At 41.8% G+C, this 27,600-nt stretch overlaps 2 protein-coding genes across 2 annotated transcripts; one reads left to right on the top strand and one right to left on the bottom strand.

The window, feature by feature from the left end:
* The first annotated feature begins 1,380 nt into the window (after positions 1-1,380).
* LOC121550956 (GATOR complex protein NPRL3-like) lies at positions 1,381-21,978 on the top strand. The gene is given in 16 exon segments (XM_045210788.1): positions 1,381-1,540; positions 1,628-1,741; positions 7,654-7,723; positions 13,530-13,662; positions 15,449-15,523; positions 16,854-17,007; positions 17,584-17,665; positions 17,761-17,898; positions 18,430-18,442; positions 18,444-18,587; positions 19,330-19,378; positions 19,459-19,516; positions 19,971-20,100; positions 20,527-20,695; positions 20,930-21,122; positions 21,664-21,978. Coding segments are annotated over 16 exon segments (1,788 nt in total). The 5' UTR covers positions 1,381-1,440; the 3' UTR covers positions 21,830-21,978.
* A 481-nt stretch (positions 21,979-22,459) lies between these two features.
* Positions 22,460-25,946, bottom strand: LOC121550954 (DNA-3-methyladenine glycosylase-like). The gene is made up of 3 exons (XM_041863420.1): positions 25,327-25,946; positions 23,753-23,957; positions 22,460-23,348 (listed from the first exon to the last, which is right to left on the bottom strand). Exons 1-3 carry the CDS (start codon positions 25,564-25,566, stop codon positions 22,891-22,893), a joined length of 903 nt encoding a protein of 300 aa, XP_041719354.1. The 5' UTR covers positions 25,567-25,946; the 3' UTR covers positions 22,460-22,890.
* Between the last annotated feature and the right edge of the window lie 1,654 nt (positions 25,947-27,600).

Below are 27,600 nucleotides of genomic sequence, written 5' to 3'. Positions count from 1 at the left end.
CAACCCGACTATCTGAATCTTTTTATCAAGTCACCAGATCCTTCTCTTGTGGATCAAATAAAAGAGTCCATCGCTTGTGGACCAAAACCTCTGTAATAGGCTCCTCACTAGAAAGCCGCATTTCAACAGGAAAAAACCACTGTAACTAGACTTCTTCTCTTAGAGTCACATTTCAACAGTAAAAACCTAAGATTTCAGATATCAACAGCAAAAAATAAAAGGGTCCGTCTCTCGTGAACCACAACCTGTAACTAGACTCCTCCCCTAGAGAGTCACATTTCAACAGTAAGAACCTAAAGAATTCAGATATCTTTACATATGTGCCTTTTGAGTCATAATAGATATGTTATAAATTTATCAGTAATCCATACTCACGCCCAGTACTACTGATCATAATTTGGGTTTATCCTACAATACAATATGCAGATTTTGTTTTAACAGGTTCTGCTTACCTTTGTATTGACGGCCGTCTAGATCAGTTTCCTGAGGCGAGCTGGATTCCGGCTGCTCCTGCGGACAGGTCACCCGTCCTTTCAGATCCGTCTCTTACTTGTCTCCTGTCTCTATCAACTTTTATGGACCGAATTCAGAGTTAGAAAACCATCCTCTGCTACCAAGTTTGTTGATGATCACAAGTTTACTGGAGAACGGAGACCAAGTAGAGACTTTCGGACAAGGTGGATAATTGTATAATATGAGGCAGTTTATTCAGAGGTAAAGATATCTGTAAATAGCGTGCACGGACCCGTTCGTCAACCTCGTAGGGAGATATCTGAGAGCGCGCCTCTAAACATTGTGTGCTGACATTTTATACAATAAAATAAAGTAGGTTGATTCTAGTAGTTCTGATCTTCTGATTGGTCCTGATGAGTTGGTCGAGGTCACTTCCATTGCATTGGCTCTGAGTCGGGTTGTCTGTCTTCAGATGTTCAGCCTAAAAGAAGGGGGTTTTTTGTGTGTGTGTGCTTAACAATGATATGTGTGTGTATGTGTGTGTATGTGTGTGTATGTGTGTGTGTGTGTATGTGTGTGTGTATGTGTGTGTGTGTGTATGTGTGTGTATGTGTGTGTGTGTGTATGTGTGTATGTGTGTGTGTGTATGTGTGTATGTTTAACAATGATGATGTGTGTGTGTGTGTGTGTATGTGTGTGTGTGTGGGGGGGTGTGTGTGTGTATGTCCTCAGAGCAATAACTCGTGAGTTTGGGTGAACTGAGAGACCTATGGCGTGGGTATTGTCCATAGCCACCTGCTGATAAGGCCGACAAGATAGAAGTCTTTGTGCATTGTATTAAATACGAAGCCCCAACACAAGATGGGTCATGCACATGATTTTAGTCAGACCAAGCTATAACATAATATATTTACTACGACAGTAGCTAGGTTTCTTATAAGCATCTAACTAGCTAATATTAAATATTCATTAACAAACAATTTGCCAATGCGACGTTACAATATGTACATTCATTCCTCTTCATTTGAGTTACAAGGGGAGCGAAAATCTATGTATAAACAGTCTGAAAATAGCTCCTACAAAAGTGGTGAAAAGACAAGCCCTATCAGTGTAGTGGTGAAAAGACAAGCCCTATCAGTGTAGTGGTGAAAAGACAAGCCCTATCAGTGTAGTGGTGAAAAGACAAGCCCTATCAGTGTAATTTTGGTTACTTCGGGTAGCCGAGGGAACAAATTGCTCTTTAGGTACCCATTTCAACGGGTTGCAGATTGTCCATCATCACTCACGAGTAAGTAGTCCTTATTGTGTATGACGTTAGCTTGCTATGTGGTGTGATGTGTCAGATTTGGTCAACAATCTAATTATCTGATGTTTTTGCCCAATAGAAAAACAGCGAAGTCGGGGGGCGCTGTTGGAAGCCAAGGATGTAGCACGCGTCTCCCTATCGCTCCTGAGTTAGTGACCAAATTTATATATTTAACTTTGCAAAACTGCATACATTTCTGTTTGCCCAGGCGTCTGAAGAGACCCATAAACAACTCAGTTCAAGTTTAATAAATTTAAATTCGTAATGACATCAACCCGACCAAAAACAGAGTCTGCAAGAGCAGGCCGCAACAAGCCTGCAACTTCTCCCGACTCACCCCCGCCACCGAACGCTACCAATGCCGGCCCCACGGAAACACTGACTGTGGAGATGCTACAATCCGTGATAGGCACCCTCAAAGCCGACATTTTCGGAAAAATTGACTGTCTCTCTACCAACCTCAGGTCAGAGATATCAACGATCAAAGACGAGCTTAAAAAATCTATCGAGAGTATACAGAATAAGCTCGACGCACATGGGGTGACTTTATCGGATTTGGAGCGAGGGGCTACAGACCACGGCACTCGCATTAGCGAGCTAGAGGCTAGCGTCGGCTCATTGACAACTAGGGTGGCATTCCTCGATAATAGATGCGAAGATATGGAAAGTAGAATGCGGAGGAACAACATTCGTCTACTGGGAATACCGGAGGGAGTGGAGGGCCCAAGACCCACGGAGTACATGGCCCAGCTACTTCAGGAGCTGCTCGGGCCAGAGGAGAAGCCATTGCTAGACCGGGCTCACCGCACTCTGCGTAGCCGACCCAGGGATGGAGAACCCCCCACGACCATTTGTCATCAGGGTGCATTTCTTTCACGTCCGCAACGACATACTGAGAAGATCGGGAGAAGCATCCCCTCTTCTACATAAGGGTAAAAGAGTCTCGATATTTGCGGACTACACAACAGCTGTGGCTAAGAGGCGGGCTAGCTTTGGAGCTGTGAAACGCCAACTACACACCTGCCCGGGCGTGAAGTTCGGCCTCATCTACCCTGCGGTTTTGAGACTGACTTTACCGGACGGTTCCATGCACAGATTCGAGGACCCGGCTATAGCGGCAGATTTCATCAACAAGAACGTGAAAGCGGCTGTTGTACCGCATGGTTTGTAACAAATGGTTGGCTAGCTGGTCTTCCTAGCAGGCTAGTTAGCAGGCCGAATGGGTGACTAACGAAGCCATCTCTGCTGGGTTCATCGACATATGAATGTCATTCTCTTCTTTATCTTTTTATTTCCAGCCCAGGTTTGCCGCCTCTAATGCCAATATCTGGGGGTCTGCATGGCTGTTTCAGTCTGATTATTTACCATCTGCGTCGAGGTTAAACCTCTCTTAATCGAGGATAGTTTTCCTTAGACTCTATTGGGGACCATTCTATTCATGTTTGGCTTACTCTAGTTAAATGGTCACTAATCTTAGGTAGCACAGAGTAAGAGTTATCATGCTTAGCTCTAAACTTTCTTCGTATTTAGGGTTTTGCTTGCATCTCATTTGGGGAGATGCTTCGGCAAGGGCGGGTGTGAGGGAAGGGTTTGTTCATGTATATAGTTTGTATATGTTTTTTGTGCCTCTTCGTTTGTCTTTGTTTTTTACATTTGCGCTTTTAGGTTCAACTAAGATCTTCAGTTTACATTGTACCTTGTCCTTTACACATCCTCTCTCTCTCTTAAGATATGACTCAGCCTAGTGTAGCCCATACTGCTGGAGGGAATGGCTTTAATTTTCTTACTTGGAACTGCAGGGGGCATAAATAACCCAGTTAAACGTAGTAAGGTACTACACCATCTTCATCATTTGAAAGCTCACATCATCTTTCTCCAAGAAACTCATCTGAAGGTATCACAACACTCAAGTCTTAGGTGCAGATGGGTGGGTCAGGTGTTCCATTCCTCATTTCAGAGTAAGGCGAGAGGGGTGGCTATTTTACTTCACAGATCGGTACCTTTTACATGTTCTAAGGTGATCGCAGATCCCCATGGTAGATATATAATTGTCAGTGGTAGGCTGCTCAATACAAAGGTTCTTCTTGTTAATATCTATGCTCCTAATTGGGACAACGGTGATTTTTTCAAATCGGTTTTCTCTACACTCCCAGATATGTCCACCCATATGTTGATTTTAGGAGGTGACTTTAACTGTTGGTTAGACCCACAATTGGATCGATCCTCCACTAAACCTACCACCCTATCAACCTCAGCTAGAGTTGTTCGAACCTTTATGTCTGAATTCGCAGTCTCAGATCCTTGGAGAATGGTTAATCCAGCTGGGAAAGCATACTCTTTTTTCTCATCGGTCCACCACACTTTTACGCGCATAGACTACTTCCTTGTTGATGACCGGCTCCTCCACTCCATAACTTCATGTTCATATAACCCAATTGTTGTATCTGACCACGCCCCTGTTACTATGGAAGTAGCTTTTCAAAATGTTGACAATCAGCGACCGCCTTGGCGACTAAAAAACCCAACTGCTCAGTAATGAACACTTTGTCAACTTTGTTTTGAGTCAAATCGACTTTTTTCATGATTACAAATAGAACCCCAAACATCTCTGCGTCTACTCTCTGGGAAACTTTGAAAGCTTATATCAGAGGTGAAATTATCTCCTACACTGCACATGAGAACAAATTGAAAAGGAATAGGTTATCTATGCTAACACGCTGTATTGCCCAATTAGATGACATTTATGCCGTTTCACCATCCCCAGATATTTATAAGGAACGTTTAACTCTGCAAGCAGAATTTGACACACTATTAACAGACCAGGTTACTGAAATGCTTGTCAAGTCTAGGAGCACTTACTATGAACAAGGAGAGAAAGCCAGTAAATTATTAGCTCACAAGTTACGTCAACAATCATCATCATCTCAGATTACAAAAATTCGTACATCATCTGGGATATCATTAGATCCTGGGGGGATCAATGAGGAGTTCAAGAGATTTTACCAGTCTCTATATACCTCTGAAAGTAAAGCGGATACACTGGAATTGGATAATTTCTTCCACTCACTATCTGTGCCTTCGGTCGGCCGGGATTTGGTAAAAAAATTAGAGCAGCCGATCACTGTTGAAGAACTGTCTAACGCTGTCAAATCCCTTCAATCTGGGGAGAAGCCCAGGGCCTGATGGCTACCCGACAGAGTTTTATAAAAAGTTTATCACCAAAATAGCCCCTATTCTAATTGAAATGTACAATGATGCATTTGTAAATGGTGCTCTCCCACATACTCTCACTCAAGCAACCATTTGTGTTATTCTTAAAAAAACAAAGACCCTCTTGACTGTGCATCATACCGTCCAATTAGCCTGCTAAATGTGGACTATAAAATTCTAGCCAAAATTCTGGCAACGCGGCTAGAAACAGTCCTCCCATCAATTATCTCTCCGGATCAAACAGGATTTATAAAAAATAGACACTCATTCTTCAATCTCCGAAGATTATTTAATATTATATACAATCCTTCTGTCAACAATACCTCTGAAGCCATTATATCCCTGGACGCGGAGAAAGCGTTCGATCGGGTGGAATGGAAATACCTTTTTACACTCTAAATAAATTTGGCTTTGGCTCCAAATTCATGACCTGGATAAAACTTCTGTACTCATCCCCCCAAGCCTCTGTCAGGACTAATAACACTCAATCAGATCGCTTCCCTCTGCAAAGATCGACACGTCAGGGTTGCCCTTTAAGTCCCTTACTGTTTGCCCTCGCCATAGAGCCACTTGCAATAGCACTTCGGCTCCAACCCCCTCATCAAAGGCATAGTCAGATACGGGCACGAACACAAACTGTCTTTATATGCAGATGATTTATTAATATACACATCCAATCTTTCTGTCTCTGTCCCTGCTGCCCTTGCCACTTTCGCATCCTTCGGTCACATATCAGGGTATAAACTAAATCTCAGTAAAAGTGAATTGATGCCACTTAACATGGCTGCAAAAAATCCCCTTTACATAACTTGCCATTTAAAATAGCACACAGCAGTTTTATTTATCTCGGGTACATGTCACAATTAGGTTTGAAAACCTTTTCAAGCCAACTTTGCTCCTCTCTTAACCCGTACTAAGGACGATTTGGAACGGTGGTCTTTGCTACACCTCTCCTTAGTTGCTAGAATTAACTCTATTAAAATGAATACTCTCCCTAAATTCTTATACCTCTATCAGTGCCTTCCAATATTTCTACCCAATACATTTTTCAAAAAGATCGACGGCCTAATTCTACCCTTTATATGGGACAAAAAGCCTCCTAGGATGCGAAAACAGCTCTTGCAGAGGCCCAAACCAGACGGCGGTCTAGCTCTACCAGATTTCAGATTCTATTATTGGGCCGCTAACCTTAGGATCATTCAGTACTGGTTGCAGAGCAGAGTAATATTCCCACCCCCAACTTGGCTGGAGATGGAGGCTGCCTCGTCTACACCGGCATCACTGTCTTCCCTCGCTCACTCCTCTATTACAGGCCCTTACTCCTCCTTCACCAACAATACATGTGTCAAAACAACATTGAAGATCTGGAATCAATTTAGGCGCCACTTTGGGTTTCAAACAACCTCTTCCTTGGCTCCGGTAGCCTCAAACCCAGCTTTTCCCCCATCTATGATTGATGGTGCTTTCTCAACATGGTCTAATCTCGGTATTAAAAGATTCAGAGATCTGTATACTAACAATACATTTAGTACGTTTCAACAACTATCAGCTAAATTTGGTCTCCCCAGACATCATTTTTTTAGATTCTTACAAGTCCGGAGTTACATCCGCAGCATAGATCCAGGATTCCCCAACCTTTCTAGTGGAACACAGTTCGACACATTTCTCACCCCTCTTCCTAATCAGAAAGGCACAATGTCAATAATCTATAGTCAAATTTGCTCACTACAAGCCATCTCATTAAACAATATCAAATCCTCTTGGGAGGAGGAACTGGGTGAGGAAATATCTGATGAACTATGGGAAGAGGCACTCAAAAGGGTACATAGCTCTTCTATTTGCGCTCGACACGGCCTCATCCAATGCAAACTCATTCATAGGGCCCACTGGACCAAAGCAAGACTATCAAAAATTTACAAGGATGTGAACCCTAATTGTGTTCGATGTAACCAGTCCCCTGCTAATCATGTGCACATGTTTTGGTGCTGCCCATCTCTGGTTGGTTTCTGGAAAGACATCTTTAACACACTCTCAGAATTAAGCGGCACACAGATCGAGCCAGACCCTCTCATTGCATTATTTGGAGTTTCCTTACCCACAATACAATTGACCAAAATGAATAAGGATGTAATTGCCTTTGTCACGTTGTTAGCGAGACGATTAATTTTACTTAGATGGAAATCCTCTGCAGCCCCTTCTCATGCTCTTTGGATTAAATCTATTTTGAATTGCATAAAGTTGGAGAAAATAAAACAGACACTCAATGGGTCTGTAGACAAATTTTATGCAAAGTGGGCTCCCTTCTTTTCTTATGTCAAAAGAATACATTTCCCTGCAGTTCCAGAGTGATGTATATTTATATATTGGTGATGTAAGAAGCCTGGTATGTGCATATACGACATCTCGGATGTTAAGGACGGTAATAACTGTGCTAGCTGACCTATAACAACTGGATCAAAACAGATATTCTTCCTTTTTTTTTTTTTTTTTTTTTTTGTGTTTTATCTTATTTATGTACTTAATGTCTATTTTTTCTTTCATGTCTGTCTCTCCATGTTTTGCTGTATCGTTGTCTTCAAATTGTTGTTCCATATTCATACCAAATAACTTTCAAGTGCAATTATTTACTAAATGCTGGTACTGAAAATTCAATAAACAAAGTATATAAAAAAAAAAAAAAAAAGAAAAACAGCGAAGTCCATATGCATTGAACACGACAGGAGATGTTCTTGAAGACCCAGATGGAGATTCAAGGTATTGGTCACCTTATTATGTCACCAACATAAGGTTTCCATCTTGCTGTAACCACAGTTTAGGCCTACATCACGATGGGGAAATGAAGAACATCCATTTGAATGGGGACTGTTAGCTTTCTTAAACTCTTCTCCTTATGTAGGGGTTTCATTCATTACATTCGCCCACATTTGGCTCTGTGTAAACTGCAATTCCGATGCTGTGTTTTAACGTTTAAAAACGTCAATAATCATCACTTTCGAAAACAGTTTTCGAAACGTATGCTGATATGCCCCTTATCTTTCATGTCAGCGAGAAATAATCTTTCAAATAAAAAAGATACACATACTGTAGCAGTTTTGAACAGATCCATACACTGTGTGTGCCCCCAGTTGATTAACTACACTTCCTCCCCAGTTAGCTTACACACAGGTGTTCGGAGCACACTAGATAGCTAAATTGCACAGGTAGCGGCCTATGTCTTCCATCTGTCTTCCATAAACTAGTGCTGTAACATGGAGATATAGCCGTGTGGGAACACTAACCCTATAAAGGTGTGTAGTAATTTTCCTTTCATAAAAAATGAAGGAGATTTCTCACTGATATGAAAGATACGTCCTTATGTTTCCAATACAGTTCCGCAGGCAATGCGTGTTAATGTTTAGAGCAAGCGTCGGGGCTCTCAACAAAACTCCCCCAGTCAAAAAATACTATCATCAATAGGTGCTAATGAAGTTAGCGTTTATTAATGGGGTAGGGGACTGTGTTACACTTTGCACCAGTGTGACTGGCTTCATCATATTCATCATACGTTTTGTTAACCAGTCAAGTTTTGGATATGTTCATATAAGAACTAAATTAGTCAACATTTGATTAAAACAATGGTGGCATGTGTGTTGGCTAGGGTGCTATTGGCTGTGATTCACCTAAGAGGGCTAGGGTTGTATTTGTGCCCTCTTGCAAATGTCTGTGATATTACAGCATGGGTTCATGGCAATAGACCCTTTATCAGTTGTTTGGGTGATAATTTGGGTCCTGAAATCTTTTTACATCAGATTACATTTGTGGACATTTTCTTACAATCTAAAGTTTTTTTTTATTGATCTTTGCAGGATTTAATTACTGGATGTTCTCTTTAGTGGCTTTAAAGTTAGGACTAAAACAAAATATGTGATTATGAAAGTCACTCTATACAGTGAGGGAAAAAAGTATTTGATCCCCTGCTGATTTTGTACGTTTGCCCAATGACAAAGAAATGATCAGTCTATAATGTTAATGGTAGGGTTATTTGAACAGTGAGAGACAGGATAACAACAAAAAAATCCAGAAAAACGCATGTAAATTTTTTTATAAATTGATTTACATTTTAATGAGGGAAATAAGTATTTGACCCCCTCTCAATCAGAAAGATTTCTGGCTCCCAGGTGTCTTTTATACAGGTAACGAGCTGAGATTAGGAGCACACTCTTAAAGGGAGTGCTCCTAATCTCAGTTTGTTACCTGTATAAAAGACACCTGTCCACAGAAGCAACCAATCAATCAGATTCCAAACTCCACCATGGCCAAGACCAAAGAACTCTCCAAGGATGTTAGGGACAAGATTGTAGACCTACACAAGGCTGGAATGGGCTACAAGACCATCGCCAAGCAGCTTGGTAAGAAGGTGACAACAGTTGGTGAGATTATTGGAAGAAACACCAAAGCACTGTCAATCTCCCTCGTCCTGGGGCTCCATGCAGGATCTCACCTTGTGGAGTTGCAATGATCATGAGAACGGTGAGGAATCAGCCCAGAACTACACGGGAGGATCTTGTCAATGATCTCAAGGAAGCTGGGACCATAGTCACCAAGAAAACAATTGGTAATACACTACGCCGTGAAGGACTGAAATCCTGCAGCGCCCGCAAGGTCCCCCTGCTCAAGAAAGCACATATACAGGCCCGTCTGAAGTTTGCCAATGAACATCTGAATGATTCAGAGGAGAACTGGGTGAATGTGTTGTGGTCAGATGAGACCAAAATCGAGCTCTTTGGCATCAACTCAACTCGCCGTGTTTGGAGGAGGAGGAATGCTGCCTATGACCCCAAGAACACCATCCCCACTGTCAAACATGGAGGTGGAAACATTATGCTTTGGGGGTATTTTTCTGCTAAGGGGACAGGACAACTTCACCGCATCAAAGGGACGATGGACGGGGCCATGTACCGTCAAATCTTGGGTGAGAACCTCCTTCCCTCAGGTAGGGCATTGAAAATGGGTCGTGGGTGGGTATTCCAGCATGACAATGACCCAAAACACACGGCCAAGGCAACAAAGGGGTGGCTCAAGAAGAAGCACATTAAGGTCCTGGAGTGGCCTAGCCAGTCTCCAGACCTTGATCCCATAGAAAATCTGTGGAGGGAACTGAAGGTTCGAGTTGCCAAACGTCAGCCTCGAAACCTTAATGACTTGGAGAAGATCTGCAAAGAGGAGTGGGACAAAATCCCTCCTGAGATGTGTGCAAACCTGGTGGCCAACTACAAGAAATGTCTGACCTCTGATTGCCAACAAGTACTAAGTCATGTTTTGCAGAGGGGTCAAATACTTATTTCCCTCATTAATAAGTATTTATTAATAAGTATTTATTAATATCAATTTATAACATTTTTGACATGCGTTTTTCTGGATTGTTTTGTTGTTATTCTGTCTCTCACTGTTCAAATAAACCTACCATTAAACTTATAGACTGATCATAAGTACAAAAACAGCAGGGGATCAAATACTTTTTCCCCTCACTGTATGTTTGTCAAATAAATGGCTAGGCTACATGTGCTTTTTAACCTTGTTACTTAAGTGTCTTTTGTTTAACATGTGGGCTTTTTAAATGTTTTCATTTGATTTTCAGAATGACTTGTGAGGTAGTCAAACACTGAATATCTGATCAGGGACATTCAGATAGTAATAAATAGCTGGCCTGCAAAATGGTGGCCACAAGATACAGAAAATTGTTTTATGGAAATGTCAGTGTGCCTCATTTATTTTAAAAGCAAGAATTTAACAAAAATGCTCATGCCCTGCAATTGATAGCTACTCAAATAAAAGTGACAGGCCTATTTACATCAAGTTAGGCCTACTCTTTACCTATTTCAAACCATCTATGGTATTAACATGGTAATTACTGTAGTAACTTGTTATTGCTTTGTAGTTTAATTTTAATGCAGTTGAGTCCACTAACAAAACAACTTATCTTGACTACTATGCAAATGATAAATTGTAACAACATGTTTATAGCATTGTTACTAGGTTAATTATAGCATTTGTACTCGGGTACAAGAGCAATGCATTGTGAAGCGTTACATTTTCTGTAATCAAGTCTTTCGTATAAAAATGAGATCAATTTGCTTTTAAATATTTATTCAAGTCACTCTCAAGTGGTAGTCTTGTTTAGCTTTGTTTGTGATGTCCTTCTGTTATGCATTCTGTCCAATTGTCTGCTGCATTTTTTTCGTTTCCTGTGTGTGTACATATACAGTGGGGGAAAAAAAGTATTTAGTCAGCCACCAATTGTGCAAGTTCTCCCACTTAAAAAGATGAGAGAGGCCTGTAATTTTCATCGTAGGTACACGTCAACTATGACAGACAAAATGAGAAAAGAAATTCCAGAAAATCACATTGAAGGATTTTTAATGAATTTATTTGCAAATTATGGTGGAAAATAAGTATTTGGTCAATAACAAAAGTTTCTCAATACTTTGTTATATACCCTTTGTTGGCAATGACACAGGTCAAACGTTTTCTGTAAGTCTTCACAAGGTTTTCACACACTGTTGCTGGTATTTTGGCCCATTCCTCCATGCAGATCTCCTCTAGAGCAGTGATGTTTTGGGGCTGTCGCTGGGCAACACGGACTTTCAACTCCCTCCAAAGATTTTCTATGGGGTTGAGAACTGGAGACTGGCTAGGCCACTCCAGGACCTTGAAATGCTTCTTACGAAGCCACTCCTTCGTTGCCCGGGCGGTGTGTTTGGGATCATTGTCATGCTGAAAGACCCAGCCACGTTTCATCTTCAATGCCCTTGCTGATGGAAGGAGGTTTTCACTCAAAATCTCACGATACATGGCCCCATTCATTCTTTCCTTTACACGGATCAGTCGTCCTGGTCCCTTTGCAGAAAAACAGCCCCAAAGCATGATGTTTCCACCCCCATGCTTCACAGTAGGTATGGTGTTCTTTGGATGCAACTCAGCATTCTTTGTCCTCCAAACACGACGAGTTGAGTTTTTACCAAAAAGTTATATTTTGGTTTCATCTGACCATATGACATTCTCCCAATCCTCTTCTGGATCATCCAAATGCACTCTAGCAAACTTCAGACAGGCCTGGACATGTACTGGCTTAAGCAGGGGGACACGTCTGGCACTGCAGGATTTGAGTCCCTGGTGGCGTAGTGTGTTACTGATGGTAGGCTTTGTTACTTTGGTCCCAGCTCTCTGCAGGTCATTCACTAGGTCCCCCCGTGTGGTTCTGGGATTTTTGCTCACCGTTCTTGTGATCATTTTGACCCCACAGGGTGAGATCTTGCGTGGAGCCCCAGATCGAGGGAGATTATCAGTGGTCTTGTATGTCTTCCATTTCCTAATAATTGCTCCCACAGTTGATTTCTTCAAACCAAGCTATTGCAGATTCAGTCTTCCCAGCCTGGTGCAGGTCTACAATTTTGTTTCTGTTGTCCTTTGACAGCTCTTTGGTCTTGGCCATAGTGGAGTTTGGAGTGTGACTGTTTGAGGTTGTGGACAGGTGTCTTTTATACTGATAACAAGTTCAAACAGGTGCCATTAATACAGGTAACGAGTGGAGGACAGAGGAGCCTCTTAAAGAAGAAGTGACAGGTCTGTGAGAGCCAGAAATCTTGCTTGTTTGTAGGTGACCAAATACTTATTTTCCACCATAATTTGCAAATAAATTCATTAAAAATCCTACAATGTGATTTTCTGGATTTTTTTCTTCTCAATTTGTCTGTCATAGTTGACGTGTACCTATGATGAAAATTACAGGCCTCTCATCTTTTTAAGTGGGAGAACTTGCACAATTGGTGGCTGACTAAATACTTTTTTTCCCCCACTGTATATGCCTACGCCAACCTTAATCTCTGAAATTCCTGTTGAACTATTGCAGATCGAATGATTCACTGGTCTATCTGGGTAAATCCTGCATTTCAATTAAGCATTGTTAAATGCTTGCTACAAAACCAGCAATGTAGATTCTTCAGTTCATCTGATGATATTTGATTGTTGGGAAATCAATTATGAATAGGTACATAGACTTCTTCTACATGGCTAAGCCAAGTATAGCCATAATAATATCCTCACTTATTTCTCAGAACAAAAACATAGTCATGATTAAGATTGGATTAGAATCTGGCCCAGTTTTCTGGTGGAATAATACCACCTGATGATTGTGATACAATTTTTATTTGATGATAGGTCCAGCCTACAGCATGAGCTATGTAAACCAGCATGAGTCTGTCACCTTCCCTGTACAAAGCCCTCCCCTTCTCTGCCAGAGGGGGCTTATTCACTGTCTCTCCTCTCACAGTACTATTTACACCAGCTCCTTTCAAACTGTGATCCGTCAATCAGGTTGCAGGCTGATCCATGGGATTAACCTAACCCTCCTATCCATAGACACACTATGGCTACCATTATAGGTTGATGGACTAAATAATAAAACAGAGACAATGAAACCACTTTCTCAGATGTCTTGTTGCTCTCCTCCTCCCTTCCCTTCCCTCTCTTCTCTACTCTCGGCTGGTTTAATTAGGTCTGTTTCTCCTCTCTCTCCAACAAGGTTCTCTGACATCATCCTCGCCACTATCTTGGCCACCAAGTCTGATATGTGTGGGAAGAAGTTTGAGCTGAAGATAGACAATGTGCGTTTCGTTGGGCACCCCACCCTCCTCCAGCATCCTCACACCATTCAGGTAAGATACTTTTTTGGGGGTAAATTTGTGATGCCCTGAGCATAAATACCCATTCACTGCAAAGATTCTCTGTCAGTCAGTCCAGCAGTACCATGAGATCTGAACAATGACTGTATATGAATGGACAAAGCCATCGATCACTTGACACAATTCATTTAAAAAAAACATTTTTAGTCATTTAGCAGACGCTCTTATCCAGAGCGACTTACAGGAGCAATTAGGGTTAAGTGCCTTGCTCAAGGGCACATCGACAGATTTTTCACCTAGTCGGCTCGGGGATTAGAACCAGCGACGTTTCGGTTACTGGCACAACGCTCTTAACCGCTAAGCTACCTGCCGCCCCAATTCATCCCTTTGTGAAGACTCAATAGCACATTTAAAGCCAAGGAAGTCGGTTAATATGGCGTCTCATGGATAAATAACATGCCCAGTTTGAGCTACTCCAGAAAGTGACGTTGCAGGCTAGCTCAGTGCTGCACCCTCTCATTGAATATATCAAGTTGAAGGCCAACCGGGGTACTGCAGGCTTTCATTAGTCATTTAGCAGACACTCTTATCCAGAGCGACTTACAGGAGCAATTAGGGTTAAGTGCCTTGCTCAAAGGCACATCGACAGATTTTTCACCTAGTCGGCTCGGGGATTGGAACCAACAACCTTTTGGTTACTGTTGCGATTTTAAAATAATAAGTTCAAGGACATACATCTGGTGTAATAGAAGCAATTATTGGTACCATGTTTGTTTTAGAATATTTTCATTTATTTACACGAAGATTGACCACAAAGGTTTACATTTTCCTATTCACTATAATGGGGGATCCTATTTTCTGCAAACAATGCCTGCAGTCGGCCTTGAGAGGGGACAGTTCTTCTCCCCTGGATCTGAAAGAGCAATTCTCCTTTGACTTCTAGTTCCCCTCTGAGACTCTGAATTAAGGTCCCTTGCTCCATCTAGTGGAAGAAGTGCCTTACATCTCAGTGGTTCACAATAATGATTTGACAATTCACAGAAGGAAGATAGAATGGTTGAATATAAGGGGGGGAGAGATAAATAATTTGCAGTGAAAATTCTAGACAAATATTGAAATGATTTGTAACGTAAATAAAACGTATCTAACCTAAGTAGGTTATTGATAGGTACTATTACATTCACTGGACTAGATTTAGCCTATTGGAGGGTTGAAATTAGTGTCCTGATTAACCTGATAACAAATTACTAAACTGGTGCAGTGAATCATTTGCTTACTATAAAGACATGTATTGAATCCATGTGATTCGTAAACTGTTGATTGTATCCAAATGGCAATTTCTCATCAAAGTGTGATCCCCTAACAACAGAGCCTGAGCTGTACATTAGAATCCTTACAAAATGGCCCTTTTCAGAAATTATACCAACAATTAATGAGCTATGGCTCTCATAGAATGTTATTTCAAAGCTTAATTGAATACCTAGTGTAATAAACCAAGCTTTAAAAAGTGCAGTTACATATTTATGTATTTTTGAAAATAAGATGTTGAAAATGCCAGTATAAAAGGCATTAATAAAATGAATCATTTACAGCGGTTTATTTCTGTCTAGAGAGCTTTGTCACAGGACATTGTTTTCACTGTGTTTATACATTTCAATACATACAATAGCAAGTATTATGATTTGCTCTGGATAAGAGCGTCTGCTAAATGATGTAAATGTACATGTAAATAAGGGTATGCAAAGCCATTGATCATAGTCAGAATGATTTAGAACATCTTACATCTATTATATTTATTATCTTATTTCTTTCTGTCCAGGTGTCCAAGACAGACCCCTCACCTAAGAGGGAGATGCCCACCATGATCCTGTTTAGTGTCGTGTTTGCTCTGAGGGTAAGAAAATAAAATTAAAAAAATGAATATAATTATTGTCATGTCAATAATATTCCTCTTAATTTGATGAATAAGTGCTAATTCTCAGGTTTGGATTATCTAAATGTTTTCCACATTATGTGCTTATTTTACAAACAACACATTCATTGGTTATAAATACATTTTCTCTAATTAAATAAAATAAATCAGTTGGTAATTTGGGTGGGTGAGGCCAGGTCAGGGAGTCTGCTTTCCCAGAAAGGGAGGGGTCTCTTGGGGTGATAACATTCCAGCATGGGGTCTATCTGTGGTCGAAAGGAGGGTGAGAGCTGGGCGGGGGCAGTGGGCTCTGTTTAATCACTCTACCCAGGATGGCACTACCCTCCCCTGGGCATGACTCAGCCTGGCAGACTGCTGAGTCACTGAAGGCTGCCTAGCCCTGCACTGCTGAGACTGGGCGGAATGTGCACAGTCATGTTCTAACCTCATATCTGCCCAGCAACCCACCCAGCCTGTCACTCACTGGCATTTTCCATGGCACTGCGCCTAACATGACCATGCAGAAAATTCTGTCCTGCCCTTTTGACTTGTTTGGTTTTTATTTTGAAATATGAGTAATTTGTTTACATACACTATTGATTCATATTTTTTGTAATTGAGTGCCTGTAATGTCACTCAATGTCGGTTCACCCAAAATTATTTAACTGCAAAAATAAAATTTGACATGCATGTATTGATAAAATATCTGATATTAGTTTTGTATAGTATGCAAACATTTTAAATTAGCAGTTTGGAACTAGGGCCCCTTTTACCACTCAAGAAAATATATTTTTAATAAAGTTATTATTGAATCTCTAAATGGATTATGTTTCTAATATTGCTGGTTTGAAGTTACTTAGAGATTACGATATTTGGAAGTCAACATGTTTTGCAGTCAGCAATGCTGCTAATACTCAGATCTAGTGATGTAAACAAACCGATATCTTGGGTTACTGACTCGCCAGACAATAGATTCACTTCTTGTTACAATTACAATGTAATAATTTAGTAGATGCTCACAATTTCAACCAATGTGTTATAACATTACAGATTTATAATCATCTATAAAAAAAATAATAAACTGTTAATAAACCGTTTATAAGCAATTTAGAAATCCTTTTTAGCAATAAAAAAATAAAGGGATATTTTGAGATTTTGGTCTGGGAAAATAGATAATTAATTGCCACAATCTCTAAGTATCCCTTTAACCAAGCATTGAAATGTGATCAGTGTTCCAGTTGCTTTGCACCATGGCTTGTTATTGAGCCAAGTGTCTCAATATGCCTTCTCTCTGTCCTGGCGCCCCCTACAGGCCAATGCCGACCCATCAGTCATCAGCTGCATGCACAACCTGTCTCGGCGCATCGCTATCGCCCTGCAGCATGAGGAGCGCCGCTGCCAGTACCTCACCAGAGAGGCCAAGCTGATCCTGGCCGTGCAGGACGAGGTCACCACCATGACCGAGAGTGAGTCACATACTATATTACCCAAAACACACCACTCAGTGCTTGAGTCTAGTACATTTACATTACATTTTAGTCATTTAGCAGACGCTCTTATCCAGAGCTACTTACAGTTAGTGAATACATATATATATATATTTTTTATACTGGCCCCCCGTGGGAATCGAACCCACAGGGATGTAGCTCTATCAACTGAGCTACATCCCTGCCGGCCATTCCCTCCCCTACCCTGGACGACGCTGGGCCAATTGTGCGCCTCCCATGAGTCTCCCGGTCGCGGCCGGCTGCGACAGAGCCTGGATTCGAACCAGGATCTCTAGTGGCACAGTTAGCACTGCGATGCGGCGCCTTAGACCACTGCGCCACTCAGGAGACACTGAGACACTGAGTACCATGAAGTACCCACTTTACTCTGATAGCATTTTACAGAACAATGCAGATATTTTCCTCTTCATATTGTCCCAAAGAAGATGGGGATCAGAGGTGTCTTTGTTAAAGTCTTCACATGACATGGATTTACAATGTCATGGAGAGGTCAATGGCTGTATGTGACTTGGTTTTCTGTGTTTTCGTTCTAAGCTGATGGCAGCCCTCAGTCACCGTTCAGACAAATCCTTCCTAAATGCAAGCTTGCCAGGGACTTGAAGGAGGCATATGACAGGTTTGTAAAAACACCCGTCAAAATCATGTATTTGTGGTTCGTTTCTTTGTTTTTACAATGCAGGTGTATTAATAGAGTCTGTGTTGTGTTTCTAGCCTGTGTACAATAGGGGTGGTGAGGCTCCATATCAACAACTGGCTGGAGGTGAGCTTCTGTTTGCCTCACAAGATCCACCGGGTAGGGGGCAACCACGTACCTCCAGAGGCCCTGGAGCGCAGCCTCAAGGCCATAAGGTGTGTATGTGTGTGAGTTTGTCCTTTGTGAGTTACTGAACACTGTATGTGACGTGTGGGTTACAAGTTGTAACTGACACCAGAACTTTGTAGGCTTTCGTTGTATGTGGACATTTGGTTGATCAGATCTTGCGGCCTGCTTCTTTATGTGAAACTATTAACTGCATCTGGTGAGCAGCTCCACCAAGAATTTTCTGTAGGCCACAGCGCCACCTAATGGAATTATTTATTTACTTCTTCTGCCTTTCACGTGCTTATGTTTAGTCAGACCAATGTTACAGCGTCCTCATCTCAAAACACTACTATAACTACAATATTGCCCTAAGTAAAACATGCATTGAAACTTAAATATAAGCCATAATGATAGCTATATATTATTTTGTCTTTTCCAAGAGAGAATGAGTACATTTCTAGCAATAAAGAAGCACTAAGTGCATTTATATACACTTCATGGACTATATAGAATGTAAAATATGATAATTAGTCATTAACATGAGCTCTGTGTTAAATGTATGTGTTGTTGTCCCCCAGGCCGTATCATGCCCCTCCTTCTGCTGGACAGTGAGAAGGCTCTGCTGGCCCAGCTGCCTCTGGACTGCTCTCCTGCTCTGGTGCGCCTCATCAAGACCTGCTCTGCAGTCATGAACCTGCAGCAGCTTGCACAGGATGCAGACCTGAACCTGCTACAGGTTGGTAGGAGCACCTTGCATCAGTACACAGTACACACTTAAGACCACCAGACCTGGGTTCAAATACATGTGTATTTGATTGTTTGTTATTTTAATACTTATTTTCGGTTTATTTGAGTATTTTCAAATAATGTGGGCGAATCAAATACTTCTATTGGAAGTATTTAAATGTATTTTCAAATAATTTCCTATAAATAGCCTACTATTTGAAAGCATTTTTAAATACTAATTTCAATTACTATTTTCAAATGCCTGGGTCAAATGCATGGGAGTGTATTTGAGTCAGTGTATTTGAGTATTTTCAAATACTTTCCAAGTGTATTTCCAAATACGTTCCAATATTCAACTACTTGTCTTTAAAAATAACATCTAAATACTTCCTTCCAAATGTCTTTGAAAGTAATTGAAATACCCTAAATAGTAGTTGAAGCCAGGTTTGGTTGACATCGCCCCACTTTTCAAAAACAGGGGACTATCATTTATTGTATGTTGCTGAACACTAACATGCAGCAATATAAAGAATTGGCAATATAAGGAATTGCAAGTCATTACAAACTGTCCTCAATGTCACACCATAGCACTGCTGTCATAATATTGCTGGTCTCATACTGCCATCTAATGGAGTAAATTAGGAATCTTCTTTCTCTTCAGTACTATTTCATTTTTACACAGACAGGTTCTGTCCATGACCAATAATACAATTTCACAGTTACATTTTTGTTTCTGTTCATTGTGTGTGCAGATCTTCCAGATTGCTGCTCACCTGGTGTACTGGGGCAAAGCCATCATAGTGTAAATAAATAAATATGCCATTTAGCAGACGCTTTTATCCAAAGCGACTTACAGTCATGCGTGCATACATTTTTACGTATGTACCCTCTATGTGAGAACAATGTCTACATGCTGTCCCCACACGCCAACATCAGCCTGTGAGTATCAGTGTGTGTGTGTGTGTGTGTTTGAACAGCCTCCTGCTTCCTTTCTCTCCTTCCTGCCATGCCTCATTACCAGGGTGTGTGCTGAGAGGTGGTTAAACTAATGAACCAAACACTGTAGTCTGTCCATCCATTTAATACCAACAGAATAAGCTGTCATCATGAGCATCAGGGTGCTAATGTTAAATTATGACCAAATGATTGGGTGGTGAATCTATAACAAAAGGTGTTGTTAGTGATGTCATTATGTTAACCCATTATTTATTTGGCAGCAAAGAAGAGCACATTATTTTTTGTACTGAATTAGATTGATTTTCTTTGGGCCACTCATGGTCCGTCTGTGTTTTGTACTGTATACTGAAAGGATTCTCTCCTGCTTGAACATTTGCAGTGGTTACAATATGAATATGAAGAAGTAAGAAATCACCATCTCCTTCTTCTTGCATAGGTACTCTCCATTGGCTGAAGGGTTTGGCCAGCAGTTCCCAGGTCATGACCTGCCTTCCATGCTGGCCAAATTCTCCCTGCCCCTCTCACTGTCTGAGTTCAGGAACCCACTGGATGCGTCTGTGCAGGAGGTAGGTCTATTAGGAAAGATAGCTTCCCAAAAGCTACTCAGCATATAATTGATACCTCAGAAATGCTGATGTCTGAAACAGAAAGAACGTCTGGGCTCTCTCCCAGACCCATCCTGGTTTGGCCGAGCTCTCTAAGCGAAGATGATAAATTATAAAAGACATCACATCTACTCCGTCCTTCTCAACGTCCATTTTTCATGAGAACAGGACCAGAACACGCAGCTATTTCTTGGCTCTATTTTGGGCCAGGATAGAACCCTCTGGAGGTTTAGAAACATATCAAACCTGTCTGTCTGAAACAGATGGGCCCAGTTACAGGGTGATGCTTCTTCCAGCTCTACTTGTTCTGCCTTTTTCTTTGAGTGGTGTCTCTAACCCAGTTTGTCCCTTCTCCTTCCCTCTCCCCTCCTCCTCTCCTCTGGCCAGGCCCAGCTGATCCAGATGGTGGTGTGGATGCTCCAGCGGCGCCTGATGATCCAGCTCCATACCTACGCGTGTCTGCTGGTGCCCCCCAGTGAGGAGGAGCTCCCCCTGGTGGCCGGGGTGGGGGGCCGCAGCCTCAGCACACCCAGCGCACTCAGCTTCGGATCCCCAAGTATGTGAACTTCCCATTCAACCAGCTGTCTTGCACTCTGGGGGTGAAGTGTTGATGAAGTACGCTCTATCCTTATGGTAGAGGATGTCTTTATGTATTACCGTACCTGGTTAACGTGTTCAAAAGGGTTACCCGCTACAATTGTGCCTCTAGGCAGCTAATCATCAACCCCTGTCCTTCATTCCTTCTCCTCCTCCTCAATCAGTCTGTCTCTCCCTCTCTCTCTCCCTGTAGCCAGCAGTGATGACATGACCCTGAACAGTCCCAGTATGGGAAACTCCAGTGCAGAGCTACTTCCTGGTGGAGACTCTCCACTAAACAAGAGGATGACCGAGACGTTACTGGCCAGCCTGACAGAGCACGAGCGCCAGGTCATCCTCAACATCCCAGCTGCACAGAGCCCTGAAGACCTGCGCATGTTCGCCAGGTACAGTATGTCCCCTGCCCCTTTACTTGTTGGCACCAAGGTGGACTACTGTATTTCAGTGGCTTTGGACAGTGGCGTAATGGCGCCCTCTATTGTGTAGCAGTCAGTATGACAGGTGGGCTGGGTTGTTTTGAAGGACCTGGGCTGGAGGCTCTTGTGACTCGTATATCTTCAGAACAAACATACATCTGTCAGCTTGGTCTTGTGGGGAATTAAAGGGTTTTTGTTCAATGCTTTAAGAAAATATATTTTTCTCATCCTGTCTTCATGTAAGAATATATGGGAAAGAGAATGGTATTTTCGGTTGTGTAACAATTAGATATAGTTGAGGTGTAGAAGTGAGAGAAAGCTTGAAGGAAAGTGCCAAAGCCCTAAGCAGTGAATCAATAGTGTGACTGCATATGTGCAGGCTGCACTAATGTGATTACTGGCTCTAAGAAGTGCTGCTTCATGCTAGATTTACCCAGCTAATGATTTGGTGGAGAATTTGCTTTAGTCTCATTTCTATGCCTGTTGTGTGATGTTCCTTCCCTCTGTTCAGACTGCTGCACTACTTCCGAGGGCACCATCACCTTGAGGAGATCATGTATAACGAAAACATGAGGCGCTCTCAGCTGAAGACCCTCTTTGACAAATTCAGAAGTGTTCTGGTTGTCATCAGCCATGAGGACCCTGTCATCTCCCTCTTCCAGTCTCCTCTGGAGTAGAGAGAGTAGAGGGGTCTGTCATGAGATGAAGGACCCTTTCTGAAATACCAGACGGACAGAACGACACGGACTACTGCTGTACATTGTACAATGGCCTAATTATGGTGCTTGCTGCTTTCAGCCAACTGGAGAATATTGCAATTTGAGAGAACTAATATACTGTACCCATCTATCAATGCACCAAAAAAAACGTTTCAAAAAGAATAACTGTCTGCTCTGCTTGGGGGACTGTGATGAATGTAAATAGCTTTTAGATTATTTTATTTGTTCCTTTATCTCTTAGATGTTTTACGTTCAATGCCTTGTTTTCAATAATACATTATTGAATAAACATAGTGTGTGAAGAGCTTTAGTGATACCTAAAAATTGGCCAGTTTAAACACTGTACTCGACTTGAGCCTTTCCAATTAGAGGATTTGGGTGATTCCCAAAGGTGATAAATCATCTCAAACAAACACAATGTAGGAAAACAACCCTAATGCTAATTCCTGGCTGCAGGCAAGGCTGCCTCCCCCCAGGAGTCGAGTGGGAGGGAGAGAATTAAAAGATGCCAAACATCAGACATGCTGTTTTTGCTTTGAGAGGAGGAGCACAACATTCCAAACATCTGTGAAATCATTGATTCCAAGAGAACTTCTCAAGCAAGGATGTTTATTAAAAACAGGTGGAAGATTGAGAATGACTGGAATGGAAATTCTAGTTGGTTTGATAGCAGGGAGGGTAGGCTAGATAAAATATTTTACAGATGTTTGGAATGCAGTATAATCATTTGTAGCATACAAGTATGGCATATTCCTTATCTGTGGGATTTGTGTTTGTGCAACAATGTGGATCTAAATTGAAATAATGATATATTGAGTCTGGATTCCCCTCAGAGTGCAAACATTTTCGCTTTGGGTCTTTTGCAATGATTTCCCCATAGCTAGACCAAATGACTGATAGCTGAAATGTTTTCACTTGCTCTAGCATCATGTCTGTAAAAACCTGGTTATAGTTAAGAAAAAACATCAATTAAGTATGTGCTCATCATGGTTTGATACAATTCCAAAATATTCTTAGTTTCAACTCTGTCCTGTGCCACCATCACATACGTCCACTGAGGAGGACGCAAAGTCTGATATAACAGTGTTGGCCATTGAGTGAGTCTGTGTCTCTGCCTGTTTGTCCACTACACTCACACAGTGGTGACCACGCAGATAGAAGCGCAGGGGTTTGGTGGCCCATTCCCCATGAGAGTCAATGCCGATCCGGGCTGCTGAGACCACCTCCTTGAGGTCTGACTCCTGTGGTCCTATCTGGGGGTCCCTCTCCAGCCACACCTCTGGGTCTGAGGCTAGGTCTCTCCGATCAAAGCAGCGTGGTATGTCCAGGGCCTGGCACAGCTTTGAGGGGCCGTTGCATAGCTCCTTTTCCTTCAGGGGCCGGGCCCCCTCCCTTCGCCTGGCTCCCCGCAACTGCCTCATTAGAGGCAGGCCCTGTAGGGGCTCCAGAGCCCGCAGCAGCACGGCAGCACCCTCCCCTAGGGAGAACACACACAAGGCATGATAGTAAGGCTCCACTCTGTCTCCTTCCTTTGCCCTTTCTCCAGTGTGAATGAATGGATAATAACATGGTGCAACATATAAAACGTCTTCAATAATGAGAAACAGTTGGAGAAAAAAACCCATCAAAACATTTCACAGGCTACACACGGCAAAACAAGCATCAGCACCTGTAGCCAAAGATAACTATCGCCTAATGAAAGTAACATGGGGGAGCCTGGGAGGTACTACACTATTTAGTGTCTAATGAGGTGATTTTCCTACAGATAAGGCCAACACAAAATGTGAACTTTACTGCGTGTGGTTTTAATAGTAGTTTGGTTTATTAATGGTGGTTAGTTCCACTGCCTTCTGGGTAAGCCTGGCTGTTGTATGGTCTTACCTTGACTGGAAACATTCATACAGAGGTAGATGCCATAGATTGGGTATACATAGATGGTGCCAGGTTTCATAAACATCGCTGTGTTCCTCTCAGTGCATTTTCCCCCAGCAGAGTGAGAGGCTTTGTCCTCTCCTCCCAGGTAGGCCTCAGTCTCCACCACCCTCCCTCTCAGCTCAGTGCCATTTGCGCTCCGACGCACCAACACCTTGCAGGGCAAACAAGGAACAGCCTAAATAAAGACTTTCTTTCATGTGTGTCCTCAGTGGGTAAGTCTTCAGAAGGAACTTGATCTATTGTTGTCTCTGAAGAGAACTAGACTACATGTGTGTGGTCACAATAAGCACTGTAGATGGTGTATGTGTGCCAACGGCTGTGCAACCGCTAGCTGGACTCCATTCAATGTTGATACAGGAATACACAGACAACACACATTTTCCCATCATGTTTAGCTAGATCATTCAACTCATCAGCAGAGGCCATGATACTCCACTGAGAAGGCATTTAGTATAGATGGAGCTGGGGGGAACAAACTAAGAGAAAATGAGGTTAATGTGAGAAGGAAAACAATATTTCTCTACAAGATAAGTCCTCTCCCATCAGTTGTTTGGATCTCAGTCACCACCAACTACTCAGAGAGTCAGAGGGTTTCTTTCAATGCCGATGAAAGAAGTCACCATTGAGGAGAGCAATTATTTCAGCATTGAGCAAAGGACTGTTCACAAACCACACAGTGTTCTGAGGCAGTGTGTGCTGGAAGGCTGGTGGAATGCATGATCACACGGGGGGGGGGAACCAAGCTTCTCTGACAATTAACAACCAGCCCGGAAGCCTTGCCACATGATAATGGCTTTCATACTTTTTATTACAGTCTTGCTGTAAACTGGTCCAGACATAGCTTCATTAAACACAAACATACTCAGGCACTGGAGGGCTTAAAAAGACGCAACGTGCAGAGGAGTCATGGCTAAGATTATTAATAGTCACTCTGCATACACAAGTGCTTCCTGGCTTTGACATTTGCTGGTCGTTTGAATGCAAGCACAGTGATTCTGTTCAGGATTTAAATAGATGACCTTTCGAACTCTTTGTTGCAACAATAATCCTTAGAGGTAACTACAGATTGTTACACCAGATAATCATTTTTTTGTGTCATTAAGTAATCGAACAATATGTACGCTACCATCTTGTCTATTTCAAGTCTTCTCTCATTGATCGAGACAGGTGTCTGTCATCATGACCTGCCGCACCTTGGGGTGGACACCCACCAGTCTCGATCAATGACAGAAGACTTGAAATAGACAAGATGGCGGCATACACATTGTTGGATTACTTCAGGGAGCCAAAAAAGTTCAATCACATTATCTGGACACATTAGTTGGTTAAATCACATTATCTGGTGTAACAATCTGTAGGTATATCAGAGGTAGAGGGTAGTCTACAAAGAGCCCCCCTTCACATCATGAGGGCTGCCCTAGTCATAGGCCTATCTACTGTGTTACATATAATATGTATCTGATCAAGGGTTATTCAACAGCGGTTTGGGTTACAATGATGTTTGATACTAGGGAACGTACCTTGCCCAGGAATGATTTAGCCAAACTGATACAGGGCTGGTTGAAGAACTCTTCTCCAAGCCTTTGGGGGTCCCCCTCCTTGGAGAAGTACTGACTCTTCACTGTCCCTGGTTTGACATCATTAACATCCCTGCTCTCATGGTCATGGACGGTAGACCTCAACTGTCTCAGTGACACGCCCCTGTTTACTTGGTCCTCGGACTCAGGTACTGATATTTGCTTCCTCTTTCGCCCTGACATGCTACATTGCTTGATGTACACGAGTTTGTAATCTAGTAAACACAGCTACCTAGTCAGAGATACGTATAACTAACTCTTTCATCTATGACCTAGCTTGTTAGCTAAACATGTTTATTTTTGCCTATACTAAGGCTAAAAACATTAGCTAGCTAGCTAGCTAGTGTTTTTGTTTTGTTGCAACGATGAACTAGGGTTGTTGAGGTACATTTATGCTAGCCAGAAGATATAGGCCTATTCGGTACGCAACATCAATAATGTCCGTTTCCTATGCATTCATCTGAAATTGGTTTTGCACCCACAAATTATTTGATATAGGAAATATTTATCAAATAGCCGGCTTGGATTGCTAGTTATCTAGCTATCTCGCTGGGGATGCTGGGACTTCTGCTGCGTTCATAACTAAGTGGGAAGATGGTAATTATCAGTTATGTAGTCGTAAATACGAGTTCGGTGCATTCACGTGCTTTGAACTTGTTGAGAAACGCCGATTGGCTAATGCCAAACAAGCTGCGTCAACCATCGACTAAAAGTACAGCTATTATGCTCGCAAACAAATTAAATTGTTAAAAAAACACATTTAAAGATTGCTTTTTATAAATAATGTTTTGTTTTTTCATTTTACTGCCGAAAACGCTGTTAGTGAGATAATTTCCTTAATATGTGACGTCAGAGTTCAGCATGTATGAGAAATCGGAGCTCAGAGATGGTAGACGAGTTTACCACTAGTAATTACCAGTTGGTAGTGATGCGTTCAACTGGATTTCCCAGTCATATGTGGGAAATACCACCGGCCCACTTGGGTATGAACGCAGCATTCTCTTCTGACTCCTCTTAAAGGGACCACACACCTCAGATGAACAAATTAAATCCCCAAATGTACTATTATAAAATGTACTCTCTTATATGGAGAATTTAATTTATGTCAAGTAAATCATATGATTGAATGGTGGGGGAAAATATGTTCTAATTTCCACTTATTTTTCTCATTCCACTTATTTTTTTTCTTATTTTTTTTCTTACAGCAACTCACAAAAGAAAATCACTATTTAGGCTACCTAGCTACATTTAACAAGTGGTTGTGCAATTACACATTGTAAATCTATGCTTACAGGCACAGCAGATCATAGTTACTTACAGGGGACCTACAGGGGATGTTTCAAATTAGTGACTTGACCTTTGTGTAAACCTTCACAATTTCTCTTTGTTCACAGCGAATACTTTTCAGCTGTGTTGCTTGGACTGCCACGTTCATAACATTCATAGTTGTTGACCCATGCCAAAGTTATTTAAAAAATGATGGATCATGGATATCACTTCACATTGTACACATTTAGAGCATCTGGATGGTTCCCTAGAGATGGCATTTCACGTTGCTATGCTCAGTTTGAGTTTGTTTTGTATTATCTCAATGTAAACATTAAGAAAAACCTTCCTAATATTGAGTTGTACCCCCCTTTTGCCCTCAGAACAGACTCAATTTGTTGGGGCATGGACTCTACAAGGTGTCGAAAGTGTTCCACACGGTTGTTGGCCCATGTTCAGTTCTTGACACAAACCGGTGGCACCTACAGTGGGGAAAAAAAGTATTTAGTCAGCCACCAATTGTGCAAGTTCTCCCACTTAAAAAGATGAGAGAGGCCTGTAATTTTCATCATAGGTACACGTCAACTATGACAGACAAAATGAGATTTTTTTTCTCCAGAAAATCACATTGTAGGATTTTTAATGAATTTATTTGCAAATTATGGTGGAAAATAAGTATTTGGTCAATAACAAAAGTTTCTCAATACTTTGTTATATACCCTTTGTTGGCAATGACACAGGTCAAACGTTTTCTGTAAGTCTTCACAAGGTTTTCACACACTGTTGCTGGTATTTTGGCCCATTCCTCCATGCAGATCTCCTCTAGAGCAGTGATGTTTTGGGGCTGTCGCTGGGCAACACAGACTTTCAACTCCCTCCAAAGATTTTCTATGGGGTTGAGATCTGGAGACTGGCTAGGCCACTCCAGGACCTTGAAATGCTTCTTACGAA

This window comes from Coregonus clupeaformis, chromosome 35 (genome assembly GCF_020615455.1).
Source record: "Coregonus clupeaformis isolate EN_2021a chromosome 35, ASM2061545v1, whole genome shotgun sequence".
NCBI lineage: Eukaryota > Metazoa > Chordata > Actinopteri > Salmoniformes > Salmonidae > Coregonus > Coregonus clupeaformis.
This window is presented reverse-complemented; position numbering and strand designations above follow the sequence as displayed.